Source organism: Bidens hawaiensis, unplaced genomic scaffold, assembly GCF_021521415.1.
Source record: "Bidens hawaiensis isolate Kalapana, Puna unplaced genomic scaffold, B.hawaiensis_p1.1 tig00001412_1, whole genome shotgun sequence".
Classification (NCBI taxonomy): domain Eukaryota; kingdom Viridiplantae; phylum Streptophyta; class Magnoliopsida; order Asterales; family Asteraceae; genus Bidens; species Bidens hawaiensis.
Window position 1 is genome coordinate 458,742 of NW_027491079.1, and position 17,502 is coordinate 476,243.

The following is a 17,502-nucleotide window of genomic DNA, read 5'->3' on the forward strand; positions in this document are numbered from 1 at the left end:
GTTGATGATAGCCATAACCTCCGACAAAGTCAGTCTAGATAGATCCTTGGTCTTCTTAATGACAGCCACATTCAAGTCCCAGCTCTGAGGCAGTGAGTTAACCAGCTTGTTGTTGATCTCGGCAGAAGTGAGATTTATATTTGCAGATCTAATCTCCGTGATCAACGAGATGAACCGGTGAAGCTGTTTCTCCAAAGATTCTCCTAACACCTGATTGAACATGTTAAACTGTTGTCTTAGAAGATCTTGCCTACTTCTCCTCATGTCCTCATTACCCTCAAACACTTCATTGAGAGCCTCCCAAAGTCCTTTGGCAGAGTTCAACTCTCTAAATCCCAAGGCAATTTCAGGTGAAAGTGCCATGGTCAAGGTATCTAAAGCCTTCTCATCTTCCTCAACAAGGTCAAAGCCAGCATTTGTATACAACTCAACTGGCTTTGTCTCAACTTCTTCGGAGCCTTCTCTTTGATAGGTAATAACTTGAAGACCTCTGATTATGCTTCTCCACATTTTCGCATCCTTCTCTTTCACGTACTTCTCAAACCTAAACTTCCACTCAGCAAACCTGTCTGATGTCAGTAAACGAGGCACACGAGTAGTAGTTCCCATGATGGAATCAAGCTCTTGATGGAGCGTTGCATTTGAGGACGTACTGTCACCTGATTGATCCATAGTATCCTTGACCGAAAACTTAATGGAAAGACCGAAAACTACAAATTTCACCCGAGAACACAGAATGAAGACCGAGAACCGTCAACAGTATCCGAAGACCCACGAAGTTGCCCGACAACGATGAAATCACCTCGAGAACGATGAATTCACCCCGAAAACTTGTAAATCTTCCTGAAAACCTTGAATGCTGACCGTGAATCTTGAAATCTTCCCGAGAACTTCAAAATCAACCAGAGAACTAAGGATAGTTCAAGATATGGTAAATCTTGAATATTTAACTAAATCCCGAGAATGATGGGATTTAAATTAAATATGAGATATACCAAAATCTACTCCAAACAAAGCTTTCACCGGCCGAAGAATACGAAGAACACCCTTCTTTGAGATCCAGAAACCACTAACACAACAAACCTTCTTAGATCAACGACAGAAACCTTGATATCACTAATAACCGAGCCTAAAATAGGTCTATAGGCTCTGATACTAATTGTAAGTCCCGTGACGGATCTTCCAATGTGATATCAATATGCTTAACAGTTAGGCGGAAACTAACCACTAAGTTGATTCTGTGAAAACAACCAAGAACACACCAAACACAATAAAGAAGCTTCAAAACACACGTATATTATACGTCGGGTGCTTAAGCCCTTAACAACTTACACGGGTAGAAAATAATAATAATGAACGAACAACCCTAAACCGTTAACATATATTCTAACAACTAAGCCCAAACCAACTAAAAGCCCACCGAGATCAGCAGATCTCGGTTTACATGTAAAAGCCCAAAACAGCCCAAAACCAAAAACTACAAGCATAAACCAAAAATACAACCTAACATGTTGCTACCAATTAGTATTCGACTATTTTTACAAATACACTCTGCCTCATCTTGACCTTACCCTTTAATGAAGGAATCTAACTCGGATAATTGGATGTCAAGTGTTATGAACCTTTGGAGAGAGATACTGATACCACTATAACAGATTCCTTTGTGTGAAAAAGAAAATCTTTTTAATAAGTATCTGAACACCGGACATTAGCTACCACATTAGTTAATTCAAAACATTAGTTTGTGTATTCAAGTTGTTTTAGAGGCATCAAAGCATGTTTGTTACATATTAGAAACTTATTGAAGATTAATTATGGGTCAAGAGTTATACCTTTTGAGAGACATAACAAGAGTACTTTGCCCACTTTTCAACATCAAATTGAAACAGCGATAAAGATAGCTTTTGCAATTTTAGATGTAAATAGTTCCATTACGTATGAAATGCATGCACCACCAAAGTCATGGCCTACCAAAATCACCAGCATAAATTTAGATATAAAATGATTTTAACTTTGGGATATATAATTGGAACGTTAAATGAAGTTTCACTTTCACAATAATACTAATTAAAGATTTATATTAAAAAAAAATTGCCAATGCATCAAGTACATTGAAATAAATGGTCCTGCATTCAAATTCAAACAGTAAAATTGAGATAACTCATAGACCTTCTCACTTCAATTTTCATTAAAGATTGCCCTCGATTTTTCTAATTCTTCTCAGTGTATCAATAAAGAGTAACACGTCGTGGATAAACATAAAAAATTGTCATTAATCTAACAGAGTTTGTTTAAAGCTAAAGATTAATAGTTAGATCAACTTAATAACACACCAGATTTAAAGGGGTCAAATTTGTTGATCCAATTAAAAGAAATTGTAAAATTCATGTTTTCTAAAATACCATTCTAGCAAGGACTATGAAGCTTAAAAAATTGACTTCCTTAATGAAAATGGCACTTAAGGTCATCACATATGAGATTCTATAGCAAGTGCTACGCTTTCCTGTCTTGTGTTTGTACGACCATCATCAGAGATCATACCGATCCTATTTGAAAGCTCGTTATCGGTGTCATACACATACATTTGAAGAAAACGTGATGGCTCGCTCGGAGTAGGACAAAGGCTGATATTTGTCCAAAAGTTAGTGTCTTAGAAAAGCCTAACAATCGAAACATGAGGCATTTTTGGGTAAGGTATGACCACACGACCGCCCCTGCAGCAGTTTGAATACTTAGGACGCCCGTGAGCAGGTATAGAAATAAGACATTCTTCAGACCAAAAGAAGGCGCTAAAAAATTCGCATGTCTAGTTGTAATCTTTGTCGTCAGGGCCGGCCCAATAGGCATCTTGGGCCAAGCAAGGGCTTTAGGCCCCCAAAAAATAGAGGCCCCATATTTAAAAAAAAATTTATATTAGGGTTTTCATTTTTTTGTTGCCACTGCTGGACGCTGGAAGATCAGAGGTCTCATGTCAGAGTATGGAAACAAGAATGGAGGTCCCAAGCGACTATCACGTATCACGAAATTTATGGATTGGAAAATATTGAAAAAAAAGCCCCCAACTTGATTGTTAGCATGAGGCCTCTAAAAACCTTGGGCTGCCACTATCTGTCGTCCAAGTACATGGACTGAAACCTCAACGAAAGAAGTGACAAAGATGAATGACTGGAAGAATGTAAAGAAAACTCAGCATGTATGATTAGTAGATGACTGAAACATTAGTTCAAACAAATACGCAGAAGTTCCGGTGAGTCGACATTAGAAAAGAACAAAAAAAGTATCAACCATATACATAAACTCCCTATAAGACAGAAAACACTAAGGTGGTGTTTGTTTTTTGTCAGAAGATCTTCCTGGCCTCCTATGTCTGCGCCGCGCAGACCACGCGCAGACCTTTAGGCTTGAAGACTGTTTGTTTTTTTAAGACGTTTCATTAAAAAACGTATGCGCGTCATCTTCTCCTATAATACATGGACCATAGTCATTTTGCCTATTCTATTTCCTTTTTTGCATCTGATCTATCCATCAGACATAAACATACTTTCATTCGCTTCCAACCCTAATCTCTCCTCCCCTCTCAGCCTCTCCTCCTCCACAACCGCTGCTACTATGCCACCTGAACCACTGCCGCGCCGCCCTCTCGCCGGTCATCCTCTCCAACCCGTCCTCGTGCCGCCGTCGCGTTGTCTAATGAACAACCGCCACCGGTCATCTTCTCCATCTCATATTTGATTTGTTCAGGTTCGATTTTAATGTTTGATTTTTTCCTTTTTCAACATGAAGCGGGGTTTTAATTGTGAGTCTGTGACCCAGTCACACAGTGACAGTGGCTATCCAATTTAAACATTCTTGGGTACTGCTACAATATTGGTTACATGCTCCAATGGAATGTCTGATCTTCACCAAATAAAAAAATCAAAAAACTAGAAATCAAGTTACCTCATATTAAACTGTTTTATTGTTTGCATTTGTCAATAACTTTCAACTTTTAGGAAGTGGCTGAGGAAAACTTGTGTTTGTATTATAATTGCAAAAAGAAAATATTTTACTTCATTTCGTTGTTAAAATTGTATTGTGAAGCCTTGAAAATTCAAGTTACCATAAGCAGTATCAAGTATTATTTCTCTATCCTTAACCCGAACCATCAGAACCGAACCATTCAACCGGCCTGAAATTTTTTTATATCAGACTATGAAATTAGAGCATCTAAAAACAGTGCACCCCTTAGAAAAAATTTCTGGATTCGTCATTGATGACACAGTTATGAGATGAAATTGTTGAGCTGTTAAAGTACAGAACAAATGATTTAAAAAAATGTTATTTTGGTTTTATGAATATTATTTCAGTATTGTTTGACTATTATTTAAATTTCAATGTTGAAGAACTTTTTTATTTAAATTCAGCATATAAAAAAATTTATGTTTTATTTTAGCAGTCTGCAGACGTTAAAAAACAAACAGTCTTCTTCTTGCAGGCTGCAGAGGTTTAGTCCACCTCTTCTGCAACAGATGCCTGCAGATGTGATCCACAGACTGCAGACACTTTACCTCTGAAAAAACAAACAGCACCTAACCACCAACAAAAGGCTATTAACTACCTCACAAACATAAAGCATCCAACGAACATATCTATGACCAATCACACATATAAAGTTGGTAAGTTGGAAAAAGCTACTAAAGTAAAGTTAATAAGTAATCTAAAATAACACAATACTAACTAGGAAAGCTACAAACAGTCAAAAATGCAAAGAACCGTAAGGAACTAACCTGAAACGATACAGATGTGATAACCTTCACAACCAACCGAAAATCTGATATATTTAATCCCGATTCGTTAAAGATAAAACCGAGGGTGGCTAGATCGATCTCATGGGGAGGATAAGGAGGAGATCAAATTCAAATTTATTAAGTTTTATTTATGTTTATCTTTTATTAGTTTGTAGTCAAATTGTTTTACTAGATTCCTATTTCTAGTCATGTTAGGATTGTTAGGTCTATAAAAACTTTGAAGTTTTTCATTGAGAAGTTGAGTTTTGAAGTTTAAAGAAAAAGAGCAGTTCTTCTATCCGATTTCATTATATGTCATCACAATATATATGCATATAATATTCTTTTAAATAATCCCACTTCAAGATCTTGTTGACCAAAAGCCATAACCCACCAACGAAGAAGAGTTTCCGTATACAAGATTCAAAACAAGAGTTTTTAACTCTGTTGATTTTTCCAACAATTGGTATCAGAGCGTAGGTGATCTACGATCTTTGGGAAGTTCAAGAACGGTGTGGGGCGACTAACCACATCAAATTGGAAACTCGAAGACCGGGTATTATGGCGGATGAAAGACCGGTTGTGCAAGCAAGGGAACCAAGTTCAACTTCATTGCAGTGTCTAAAGTTAACAAAAACAAACTACAACACGTGGGTTGTATTTATGGAATCAATCCATGATGCTCAAGGATTATGGGAGGTGGTGAACGGAGAAGCCATAGATGACAGAAAGAACAAGATGGCTAGGGCAATTATTTTACAAGCCTTACCGAAAAACATGTTGATGCAAGTTGCAAGAACCTGTGATGCTCAGGAGATTTGGGAATCACTACGTGTAAGATTCCTTGGGGCTGATCGTGCGCAACAAGCTCGCTTACGATCATTAAAGCGAAATTTTAATCAATTGGAGATGGGTGAAAAATAATCCGTTGAAGACTTTGCCGGGAAGATAACGGAATACGCCTCGCAATTTGATAGCTTGGGTAGTCCGATGGAAGATCATGAACTCGTAAAAAACTACTCGATAGCGTTCTGGACTGTTTTATTGCTATTGTAGCAACTATCGAACAGTGGGCCGATCTTAACACTATGGTGTTTGAAGATTGTATAGCAAGATTAAAGGCCTTTGAAGAGAGAATCAAAGGCAAGGAAGCAATGGCCGAGATGGGAAAATTGTTGTATGCCTAAAACGATAATCAAGGTAAAAAGGACACCGATTCTGATCGGAAAAATTATGCTCGGGGTCGTGACTCCTCGATTTATGACCAACGGGGCTGTGGAAAAGGCCGTGGTAGAGGTTCGAGTAGAGGACGGGGTCGGTTCAATCAGAACTATGATAACCGAAGAGACGGTATGATGTGTGTCTAATAACCCTATAAAAATGTCCCTCACAACTAAGCTTTAAATATAAAACGAAAATCCTAAAACCACACACAACCGGCAAGTGTACCGATCGCAAGTAGTATAGACCTAGGAAGTCCGAGTATCGAACACGTGGACACGTCAGAACGCTAAAGATCACTAACCCTAGACAAGACCTACCTTAGAATAATAATTATATTGATTTTTTATTTTTAAATACTTAACTGAACTAACTGGATTAACTAATAAAACTTACCAAAAATAGAAAACTTAATGGAAAACTAACTAAGTTGACTTAAGATGGAGAAAAGTCTACCTAGGTCTGAATCAAATTGTAGGTCTAACAAGCTAATGGATTGAATGATATATAGACACCGGTCCCTAAAGATTACACGACTAAGGATCGCTCGGGCTCACTGGATTACCTCTCGGTCTCACTCAACAAGCCTAAACTACTCAAAATCGCCTAAAATTACCAAACCGGGAAACAATTGCTAACGTGTTCTAATGAAGGATCACCTCTCGGTCTCACCAACACTCGACCCTAATGGCAATGAATACTACACAACCAAGGATAGAGGAACAATTCAACTTAAACCAAAATAGATCAACTAGTCGCTCAAACACCTAAACCTGACAAGAAACGAACTCGCTCTCACGCAATCCTTATTCTAGCATGCAAAGGTAATGAGACAACCCTAACTTCCTATCACCTCTCGGTCTCAAGAAAGGTGTTTAACCGCTGTACTTAACCCAATAAATCATGCAACAGAACCCTACGGTGGTACCTACCGCAAACAAACCCTAAACACAAAGTCTAGAATCAAACAATGCACCGATCAATCAATACAAAACTAATCAATCAACACACGGGGTTTATGCAATAATTCACCAAAATTTCCAGCCCTTAAACACAACCTATTTCATGTCTAAATCAAACTTTACAATAACAATTCAAGTCTATCAATCAAACAATCCATAAAACCTATCAAACACTAACAAGAATCATCATTCCTAGGTATAACTAACAAGTTTAGCCGAGAATCATTTTTGGACAGCAGCAAACAATTAATAAACATATCATTAATCTCATACCAAACATCTTAACAATCATCCAATGATCAACAATAATCAATAACAATTCAATCTCTCAAGTAATTGCAAAACAAATCAACAATTAAACAAGAAAATTAAAGTGTATGAACAATGAAAAAGATGTAAGGATATGGATGTTTCCAGGGCTGTTCTTGCTGTCAAAAACGATGGGGATTCAATCCCGAGGCTTGGTTCTTGTGTCTTCTTCCTTCCCTAGCCACCACAACCTTCAAAACCTAGCCGAAAAAACTTTTTTTCTTTTTTTCTCCCCTGCTGCTGCTGCTGTCTGGCTGCTGTCCAGCTGCTGTAGGGTTTTTAAATTCTTTATATTATAATATTATAATAGTATTTGGACCTCCATGATGCATACGGGTCGGGCCTTGAGCTTTGTCTTGAACTTGTATGCGTAAAAGGCTCATAGAATGCTCGAAAAGTCCCGGTTTTTACCTTTCTTTTACCCAAAACCTACAAGATTAATAAATGTACGTAAAACCTATCTAAAACGAGTTAAAACATATAAAATATAATATAATATGTAGATAAAACGTGCGAAAAATACGAGTGTTTTACAACACATCACGGTAACCAACCGAACACGAACAACCAAGGCAGAGACGGCAATCAAGGTAATAATCAAAATCAAGGTAGAGATAAAAGCGGTGTTCAGTGTTATAATTGCAATGTTTTGGGCTACTTTGTGTGGGAATTCCCGAGACCACCGACTCAAGAAGCGAATCTGAACCAAGCCGAGGCCAAGCCGCTAACTCTTATGATGGCCTCAGTTGAAGTTGATAAAGAACAAGTTATGTTGAAAGAGGCAAAGGTTCATCCAATCCGTTATGCAAACGACTCGGTAAGCGATTCAATTTGGTATTTAGATAATGCCGCGTCTAATCACACGACCGGGTGTGAAGCCCACTTTGCCCAAATTGATTATCAAGTGAGCGGTTTGGTGAAATTTGGAGACGGGTCCAAAGTGAATATTAAAGGGAGAGGTACCATTATTTTCGATTGCAAGAATGGTGAGCAGCGGGTTATGAATGACGTCTATTACATACCCGACTTATGTAGAAACACATTGAGCATCGGTCAGTTAACCGAAGAAGGGTGTAAGGTTTGGATAGCAAACGACCACTTGTGGCTATACGAGGAAGGAGATCGCTTGCTAATGAGAGTCCCGAGAAATCCAAACCGTCTTTATAAGATCGAGCTCAGAATTGGAACCTCGGTATGTCTTTTGGCTTCCATTAAAGACCAAGGATGGCTATGGCACGATAGACTTGGTCATGTTAATTTTGAAACATTAACTAATATAAAGTCTAAAAATATGGTACGTGGTGATATTCAAACTTTGCATGGCGAGCATGTTTGCAATGCATGCATGCTTGGCAAACATTGTAGAAACCCGTTTCCTAAAAACGCCACGTTCCATGCCACGAGATCATTCGAGTTGGTTCACATCGATTTATGTGGACCAATCTCACATCCTCCTTTGGGAGGAAACCGGTATTTTATGCTTCTTGTAGATGATCATACGAGGTACATGTGGGTTTATACTATTACAAATAAGAATGATGCTTTGGCTATTTTCAAAAAGTTTAACAGGAAGTGGAGTTAGAGCATTCGCTAAAGGTTAAAGCTCTAATAAGCGATCGAGGTGGCGACTTTCTCAACAAACTTTTCACCGAATATTGTGATCAAGAAGGAGTAAAAAGAATGTTTACGGCTCCTTACTCTCCACAACAAAACGGTGTGGTCGAAAGGCGAAACCGAACGGTCCTAAATGCAACAAGAAGTATGATGAAAGCTATGGACCTTCCACAAAATTTATGGGGTGAAATAGTGAGACACTCGGTTTACGTGTTGAATTGGGTACATACTAAAGCATTGAAGACAGTAACCCCCTATGAAGCCTTGAAGGGCTGAACGGTCCTAAATGCAATAAGAAGTATGATGAAAGCTATGGACCTTCCACAAAACTTATGGGGTGAAATGGTGAGACACTCGGTTTACGTGTTGAATCGGGTACACACTAAAGCATTGAAGACGGTAACCCCCTTAAGCCTTGAAGGGCTGAAAACCCAACATAACACACTTACGAGTGTTTGAGTGCTTAACGTACATGAAGATACCCACCGCCAACCTCCAAAAATTCGATGACCGAAGCATGGAGGTTATACATCTCGAAACCGAACCAGGATCAAAAGCTTACAGATTGTACGACCCGGCTCAGAACCGTATTTATGTGAGTCGGGAAGTCCGTTTCGAAGAAAGTCAAAAGTTTGACTGGTCTCGACATACCGACTCGTGTCAAGTCGGAACCGGACCTGAGTGGGTTGAATTTATAATCGAGCCGGTTCAAAAAGAAGTTCAACAAGAAATTCCAGTAAAAAACGAAGACCCAACAGACCTTAACGAGCCTGAATTTGAAGACCAACCTGAAAGAAATCCCGAACCTGAGCAGCGAAGAACTGGTCGTTAATCGGTCCCTCCTAAAAGGTTTGAAGATTATGTAATGTTTTGTGAAGGAGAATATCTTCTCCTAGATGAAGAGCCAGCTACTTTTGAAGAGGCAAAGAATTCCAAAAAATGGCGAGAAGCAATGAGATCCGAATTAGTCTCAATCGAACAAAACAATACGTGGGACTTATGTAACCTACCACTGGGTCACAAGGCGATCGGTTTGAAGTGGGTGTTTAAAACCAAACGTGATGCAGACGGGTCAATAACAAAGTACAAAGCAAGATTAGTCGTGAAGGGGTACGTGCAAGAGCACGGGGTAGACTTTGATGAGGTTTTTGCCTCGGTGGCGAGAATGGAAACTGTACGTTTGATTTTAGCAATTGTAGCAAGCTATGGTTGGTTTGTTTACCATTTGGATGTTAAATCGGCGTTTTTAAGTGGCGAGCTGAAGGAAGAAGTGTATGTGAAACAGCCTAATGGTTTTGAAGTTCCCGGGAAACACGGTATGGTTTATAAGTTACGAAAGGCTTTATATGGTCTTCGCCAAGCCCCACGAGCTTGGAATGAAAAACTCGAAACAACGTTGAAAGGTTTGGATTTTATTTGATGTCCGAGAGAACCGGCGGTGTACACGCGGAATACAAGAACCGACATTCTCATTGTTGGTGTATATGTCGATGATCAGGGCCAGCCATGGCCTATGGCAGGGTGGTCGACGGCAATAGGCCGGACTACCCGTTAGGCCCGAAAATATTTTTTAAAAAAAAAACTTATGTATTTTTATGAAAAACTATATGTATACTGAATGTTTAAACTCAATTACAGGTATGACTCTCAACTAAAAGGCTGTGTGTTCTAGTCTCATTTGAGACATGTTTAAGCGTATCTTTATACATTATTTTTTTACACAACCCAAATCATAACCAAGTAAGCCAATTTAAAAATTAAATAGTTTAAAACCAACAAAATACTTTTTTTACTTAAGGCCCAAAATATTTTTCGCCTTCGACCCAAAATTTTTTTTCAATTCTCGGAGCCTGCCCTGTCGATGATCTTATCGTGACTGGTTCGAGTCAAGCCGAGATTGAGAAATTCAAAAGTCAAATGAAGAACGAGTACGAGATGCAAGATCTCGGAATGCTATCTTATTATTTGGGCATTGAAGTAACACAAAAGAAGCATGAGATAAAGTTGAAACAAGAAGCTTATATATGCTAATAAAATTTTAATGAGTGCAGGTTTAAGCGAGTGCAACCCGACTCATTTCCTATGGAACATCGGTTGCAAGTAACGAAAGATGAAGAAGGAGAACCCCTTGATGCAGCCGAATATCAGAGAATAATCGGTAGGTTAAGGTATTTAACACACACGAGGCCTGATTTGAGTTACTCAGTTGGAGTTGCTAGTAGGTTCATGCAAGAACCGAAACAATCCCATATGCAGATTCTGAAGTATATATTACGATATGTACAAGGCACGAGTGGATATGGTTTAATGTATGGATGTGGTAGTAGAGAGTTGGTTGGTTTATGTGATAATAGTTATGCTATGGATCAAACGGATGGACGAGATACTACCGGAATGGCGTTTTATTATGGTGGTGCATTGATCTCATAGCTCTCACAAAAGCAACAAACTGTTGCCTTGTTGTCGTGTGAATCTGAGTACATGGCAGCAGCAACCGCGACTTGTCAAGCTGTATGGTTAAGGGGATTGTTAAACGAGTTGACTGGGCATGAAGAAAAGGTGGTGACGTTACATGTGGATAATATATCTGCCATAGATTTGATGAAGAATCCTGTGTTTCATGGAAGAAGTAAGCATATTAATATTAGATTTCACTTCATTCGTGAATGTATTGAACGTGGTGAAGTCCAAGTTGAGCATATTAGTGGAGAGAAACAAAAGGCGGATATTCTTACAAAAGCGCTACCGAAATTAAAGTTTGAAGAGATGAGGAAATTGCTCGTGATTGAAGATCTGAAAGGAACGAATCAAGATTAAAGGGGTGAATGATATATTTAATCCCGATTCGTTAAAGATAAAACCGAGGGTTACTAGGTCGATCTCATGGGGAGGATAAGGAGGAGATCAAATTCAAATTCATCAAGTTTTATTTATGTTCATCATTTATTAGTTTCCTACTTGTAGTAAAATTGTTTTACTAAATTCTTATTTCTAGTCTTGTTAGGTCTATAAGGACTTTGAAGTTTTTCATTAATAATAAGAGAAGTTGAGTTTTGAAGTTTAAAGAAAAAGAGCAGTTCCTCTATCCGATTTCATTATATGTCATCACAATATATATGCATATAATATTCTTTTATATAATCCCACTTCAAGATCTTGTTGACCAAAAGCCATAACCCACCAACAAAGAAGAGTTTATGTATACAAGATTCAAAACAAGAGTTTTTAACTCTATTAGATTTTTCCAACAAAATCAAAGAAAAAAACTAAAATATCGTCAATCAATGCAAATAGTCGTATGCGAATATTCTAATGCTACATGCGATAAGTATATTTGATATGTACCAAGATCGTGACACATAACATCAAAGATCAAAGCCAAAAAGTCAACTAAACTGATGTTAACAGTTTAACTTATTTTAACAAATTACACCTCGAAAAAACCAACAAACTTGAAACGCCAACAAACAAAAGTAATAGAGCGCATATCACCATAACTAGATTAAGGTAGTACAGAGTAAATCTACAAAACTTAATTCAATGGAAGCAAAAAAATTCATAATAAGTAGCAGACCACCTACCCCTCTCGAACATTTCATCGAACAGTTTAGTGTTTTTAAAATGATAACACATCGCTTCGCTGATATGAATCAAGGACACAACATCTTAACAATCAGTTACCGACGAAATCGAACAAATCGACTCATATATGAACAACGCTAAACCATTTATTCGCAGTAAATTAATCATCAAATCTGCTTCTGTACGTGTAAAGCTACTGATTATTAAAAAATAGCTTCATGAGGTTTATTTACCAATGTAAGTTAAAAACAGTTATACACTTATACACATAGACCAAGGATTAGCTAACATATCCCAATCTTAGCATACCCCAGCCCCCGATATTTTCATCAAGCTCAATCAAAGAGAAACCACTGATTGATTTGGTCATGCATTAAAGCAATATATAAGACTCATTTATAAATAAAAAATGGAATCTTGGTTTTAAATAATCCCAACTATGGCCTATTGGTAAATATCAGTCCCAACTTTACACTTGCCTGTTGACCGTCCCAACTATTGATGTATTTGTTTTTAACGGGCCGCGATTAACGGATGTTAACTCCGTTAGTGATTTGCTGACGTGGACCTTCTTCTCCAGCCGGAAACTTGCCGGAAACCTGCAACTCGCCTCCATTCTCCTTAATATCGTTACACCATCTCTCTCTATCTTTCCCCTCATTTGAAACCTAACCGACGTGCCGCCGTTGTTGTCTCCGGCGAAGTCCACCCTCGTCAATCGTGCACCATTTGAGGTAATTGACACATCATTCGACTCGTTTTTATCCTCTTAACAAAAGCCTATGCTTATTTTGTAAATCATGTAACATTGATTTCAAATTTTTGAAAATAAAATCGGGTTTGGTATATAGGGATTGGCCATGAAAAAAGATGAAATCTACTTCATTTTCTAATTTCCGATGTCTTTTGAAGAGGGAGGGAGACGGTATGACGATATTAGAGAGAATGGAGGCAAGTTGTAGGTTTCCGGCAAGTTTCTGGCCGGAGAAGAAGGTCCACGTCATCAAATCACTAACGGAGTTAACATCCGTTAGTCGCGGCCCATTAAAAACAAATACATCAATAGTTGGGACGGTCAGCAGACAAGTGTAAAGTTGGGACTGATATTTACCAATAGACCATAGTTGGGATTATTTAAAACCATAAAAAATAAATCCTACATCATGAACACAAAAAAAAAATACAAAAAACTTAAATACCAATAGTAGCACCCTTAATTTAATCCTCTGCAATCTTATTCTTCCTCCCCAATATAAATCTATATCATGCAAATCATTATAAACAAACCTAGAATTTGATTAATCGAGTAAGAGTCATACCATATCGAGTTTATGTTTGTTTAAACTTTAATAAATACACACGTAGTTATATGTATAAAAATATAAGCATTACTAACCACGATAACATCAAGGACTTACGAAAAAATGTTTAAAATGTGAATGGAACAAGGGAAGGCAATGTTTATTGCAAGTCTAAAAATGCAAGGCATTTCGAAACACCAGCCGAAAATAATGGCAAGCATATCAAAGTTTGCAGCTGCAGTTTTGTATGATCCTAAAATGTAAGTGTAACAGATGCTGTTAGATTTCATTTTCTACTATTTTTCTATTATTCTTATTAGATGTAACAGATGCTGTTAGATTCTACCTACCAAAGTGTTAAATTGGTTCCACCCAAAACAAAGTCAGGTTGAGATAAGTTGTTTTAGGAAAAAAAAAACTAAAAAGTATCCAAATAAGTCAATATTCTCTAGACAAGCCAATTGTTCAAAATAGAGATGCTAATGCAACCCTTCAATAAAAATTACTAAAATGTATCTTCTTTCAAGTGCTCACATATAATAAAGATTTCATGACAAAACAAGAATACTTTTGTTCTCTAATAAATATGCTAATAAACCATCTTCTCTCTATTCAATAATATCATCATCATCATCTGGAAGTGGTTGAATCAAAGCTTGTTCAAGCTCAGCCTCATGCCTACAAAACAAACAATTATTCATCATAAGCAAATAGACCTAAATAACAATCAGACGACCACTAGACTTGATCAAAAGCAAAACTTACTGTTTTTGAGACACCATATCGATTTGAACCTCCGGTGGAGCGAGTGCAGGCGACTCCACAAAGTGCAAATTTGCATCCCTAATCACACCCACAACAAAAAAATAAATAAATAAAACACATCTTCTTTTGGTCAAATAAATATTAGAAAAAAAAGTTAATTAATTACCCTGCAAGTTTCCTGGCTAGGTAGAGGAATGGTTTTTCAAAGTTGTAGTTGCTTTTGGCCGATATCTCATAGTACTGCAGGTTTTTCTTTCGGTGATAAGTAACTTGTTTCGCTTTCACTTGGCGGTTCTTCACATCAACCTTGTTTCCACATAACACAATAGGAATATTCTCACACACCCTGTCAACATATACCCGATCGTTAAAAGTCAAAAACAAAAATACCCTTAAACAACCGAATCTTTGAATACAAACCTGCAAATGTCACGATGCCACGTTGGAACGTTCTTGTAAGTCAATCTAGCAGTTACATCAAACATGATGATGGCACACTGACCATGAATGCTGCAACGCATAAACATTGTTAAATCATCAATATTATCATAATATATAATTTACAACAAAAATAAATTTGTTTAATTACTTACTAATATCCATCTCTAAGACCACCAAATCTCTCTTGTCCAGCGGTATCCCAACAGTTAAACCGAATCTTCCCATAGTTAGTGAAGAAATCCAAGGGATGAACCTCCACACCAATTGTTGCTAAACATGCATGATAAAAAAAATATATGAAAACTGTAATCACAATTTTGTTACATAAAATAAACTTACAAAAACTAAAAATCTTTTTATAAAGCCTTACGTTCGTATTTCTTCTCAAATTCTCCGGTCAAATGTCTCTTCACAAACGTAGTTTTTCCTGCAGAAACATTAAAAAAAATTATTATAAAAAACAAACTATTCACAAACATATGATCATTAATATTCATACTCATCTCAAACAAGGATAATATTTTACGTGACACATTCGAAGTCGAAAAACAAAGATAAAAAAACCATACCAGTTCCACCATCGCCGACAAGAACTAGTTTGAAACTCGGGTATTCAACAGTTTGCTGATTTGGCAAAGCCTAAAAACAAAGCAACGACAAAACTTAAAACATATAAACAAAAGACGTACGATTTGAAAGCATCAAACATGTACTCGGTTGATATATAGTTATGTACCATGTTCAAATCTTAGGGAGAGGTTGAGTTGAGATGAAGGTTTGGAATGAATGATTTGTTTATATACTGAAGAAGCAGGGCTTAAATACAATGCTATTATTGATTTATATTTAGCTTTATTATCACGCACAAAATTGTTTCTGTAAATACAATATAACTTTATAAATGTGGCAATATTTATGATCTCATAATTAATTACGATCACTAGACGGCTTGGGCAGCCCATTCGGCAGCATAAGCCCAATAATATGTTTACTTGACCCCAATTTCATTCATGATCTTTTTCTTTTTCAATAAATAAAAGAGAAAAAGGCGTATCTGTATTCAATCGTCGAGATTGAACAACTTAATTCAACCAAGTTAGTTTTTTAGTAAAGATTAAAATGTCTGTACTTTAGAAGAAGAGGTGGACAAGAGCTCTACAGTCTGTAATAAAAAGACTGTTTGTTTTTTAACGTCTGCAAACTGCTAAAATAAATTGAAATTTAAACAGTTCTTCAGGTGCTCAATTCAAATCTAAAAACATAAACAGTTTTTCATGTGCTCAATTCAAACCTAAACATATTCTAACCATGTGCCAAATTCAAACCTAAACACTAATCACAAAACAAAATATAATCGTTTACATTACATGCAAGTGGAGATTTTATCAGCGGCCGTGGCTTGGAGGAGGTGGTGCGACAACGGTTGCGGCAGTGGGGTGGATGTGAGGGTGGGGGGCGACTAGGTGGGCGAAGGAGGTGCGACAGGGGGAAGGTGTGGAGGTGGAGGTGAAGGGGTGACGGCGGTGGGTGTGGAGGAGAGGAGGATGGCGACGGGAATGAGGAGGAGGAGGAGGATGAGAGGGCCAATGTTTTTTTACAGGGGGGGGGGGTGGGTTCAAACTTTGAAGATGTTAGAAGATTATAGTTCAGATCTTCTAGGATAAAAGGGAGCGTAGACCTTTTTTAATTAAAGGTCTTCCAAATTACAAAACAATGTAGACCTAAACATCTGCGGGACGCAGACAAATGAAATCAAGAAGACCTTTTCTAAAAAACAAACACCACCTTAGTAAAGATTCAAATTGTTAAAAAAAACGAGTTAAAAGTCAATTTGAATGTTCATCAGATTCATTTTATTTGCGTTTATTGTCATTATTTTTTATTAACAGTATTTATGGTGTATCGGATTTCATTTGAAACAAAAAATAAAATTTTCAATGAGTTTAAAATATGTTTATTTTAGATTACTCTAAATTAACACATTTTTTTTACAAAATATTAGAACAATTAAGTTCTTTTATTAATTGGATATGGAGCATTTTTCCTTTTTCCAACTCTTAATTTAATCAATCTCAATTGTTTTTATTCGAACTAATTTAACCTATTTTTACTGCCTACTCGTTTTATCCCGCGCCAAATTTAACCCAAGCTTGTTTCAACATGTCACACGACCTAACTCGATCCACTTATATTCCAAACTGTTAAAATATAGTTGATTTTGGTTGGTTTACCACTCGGGCCAAAATCGATATTTCTCTAATCCATAAGTTCTAGATCGATATTTCCCTGATCCACCCAATTTACTATGAGACACGTGATTTAGACCGCTGGAGTGGTTAGTAGGTGATGCTAGACTGCCGCTATCTAGTCAAAAGTATTAAAATTAGTGTTCCTAATCACCTAAGCAAGCTAGGGTAAGTAGGGTGTCGAATCACGAGGGGTATGTGGTCAGTGCAATGTGAAACTGATTGCTAACATTATGGAGTAAACTGTCAAAAGTGCTGATCATACTAGCAATTAATTTGGTAGTAAACAAGTAAC

At 37.2% G+C, this 17,502-nt stretch overlaps 1 protein-coding gene across 1 annotated transcript; it reads right to left on the reverse strand.

The window, feature by feature from the left end:
* Positions 1-14,363: 14,363 nt before the first annotated feature.
* Positions 14,364-15,973, reverse strand: LOC143574876 (GTP-binding nuclear protein Ran1A-like). The gene is made up of 9 exons (XM_077059391.1): positions 15,954-15,973; positions 15,765-15,837; positions 15,531-15,600; positions 15,332-15,388; positions 15,114-15,231; positions 14,941-15,030; positions 14,687-14,866; positions 14,521-14,598; positions 14,364-14,433 (listed from the first exon to the last, which is right to left on the reverse strand). The coding sequence occupies exons 1-9, from the start codon at positions 15,971-15,973 to the stop codon at positions 14,364-14,366; spliced, it is 756 nt and encodes a 251-aa protein (XP_076915506.1).
* Between the last annotated feature and the right edge of the window lie 1,529 nt (positions 15,974-17,502).

What these genes read in the sequence shown, in the direction of transcription:
- LOC143574876 (XM_077059391.1), bottom strand. Translation starts at nt 15,973, where the DNA reads ATGAATGAAATTGGGGTCAA. An exon ending in GGTCTTAGAGATGGATATTA is followed by an intron (nt 15,031 to 15,113) that starts GTAAGTAATTAA and finishes TATGCGTTGCAG; the next exon opens with CATTCATGGTCAGTGTGCCA. An exon ending in TGGCATCGTGACATTTGCAG is followed by an intron (nt 14,867 to 14,940) that starts GTTTGTATTCAA and finishes ATATGTTGACAG; the next exon opens with GGTGTGTGAGAATATTCCTA.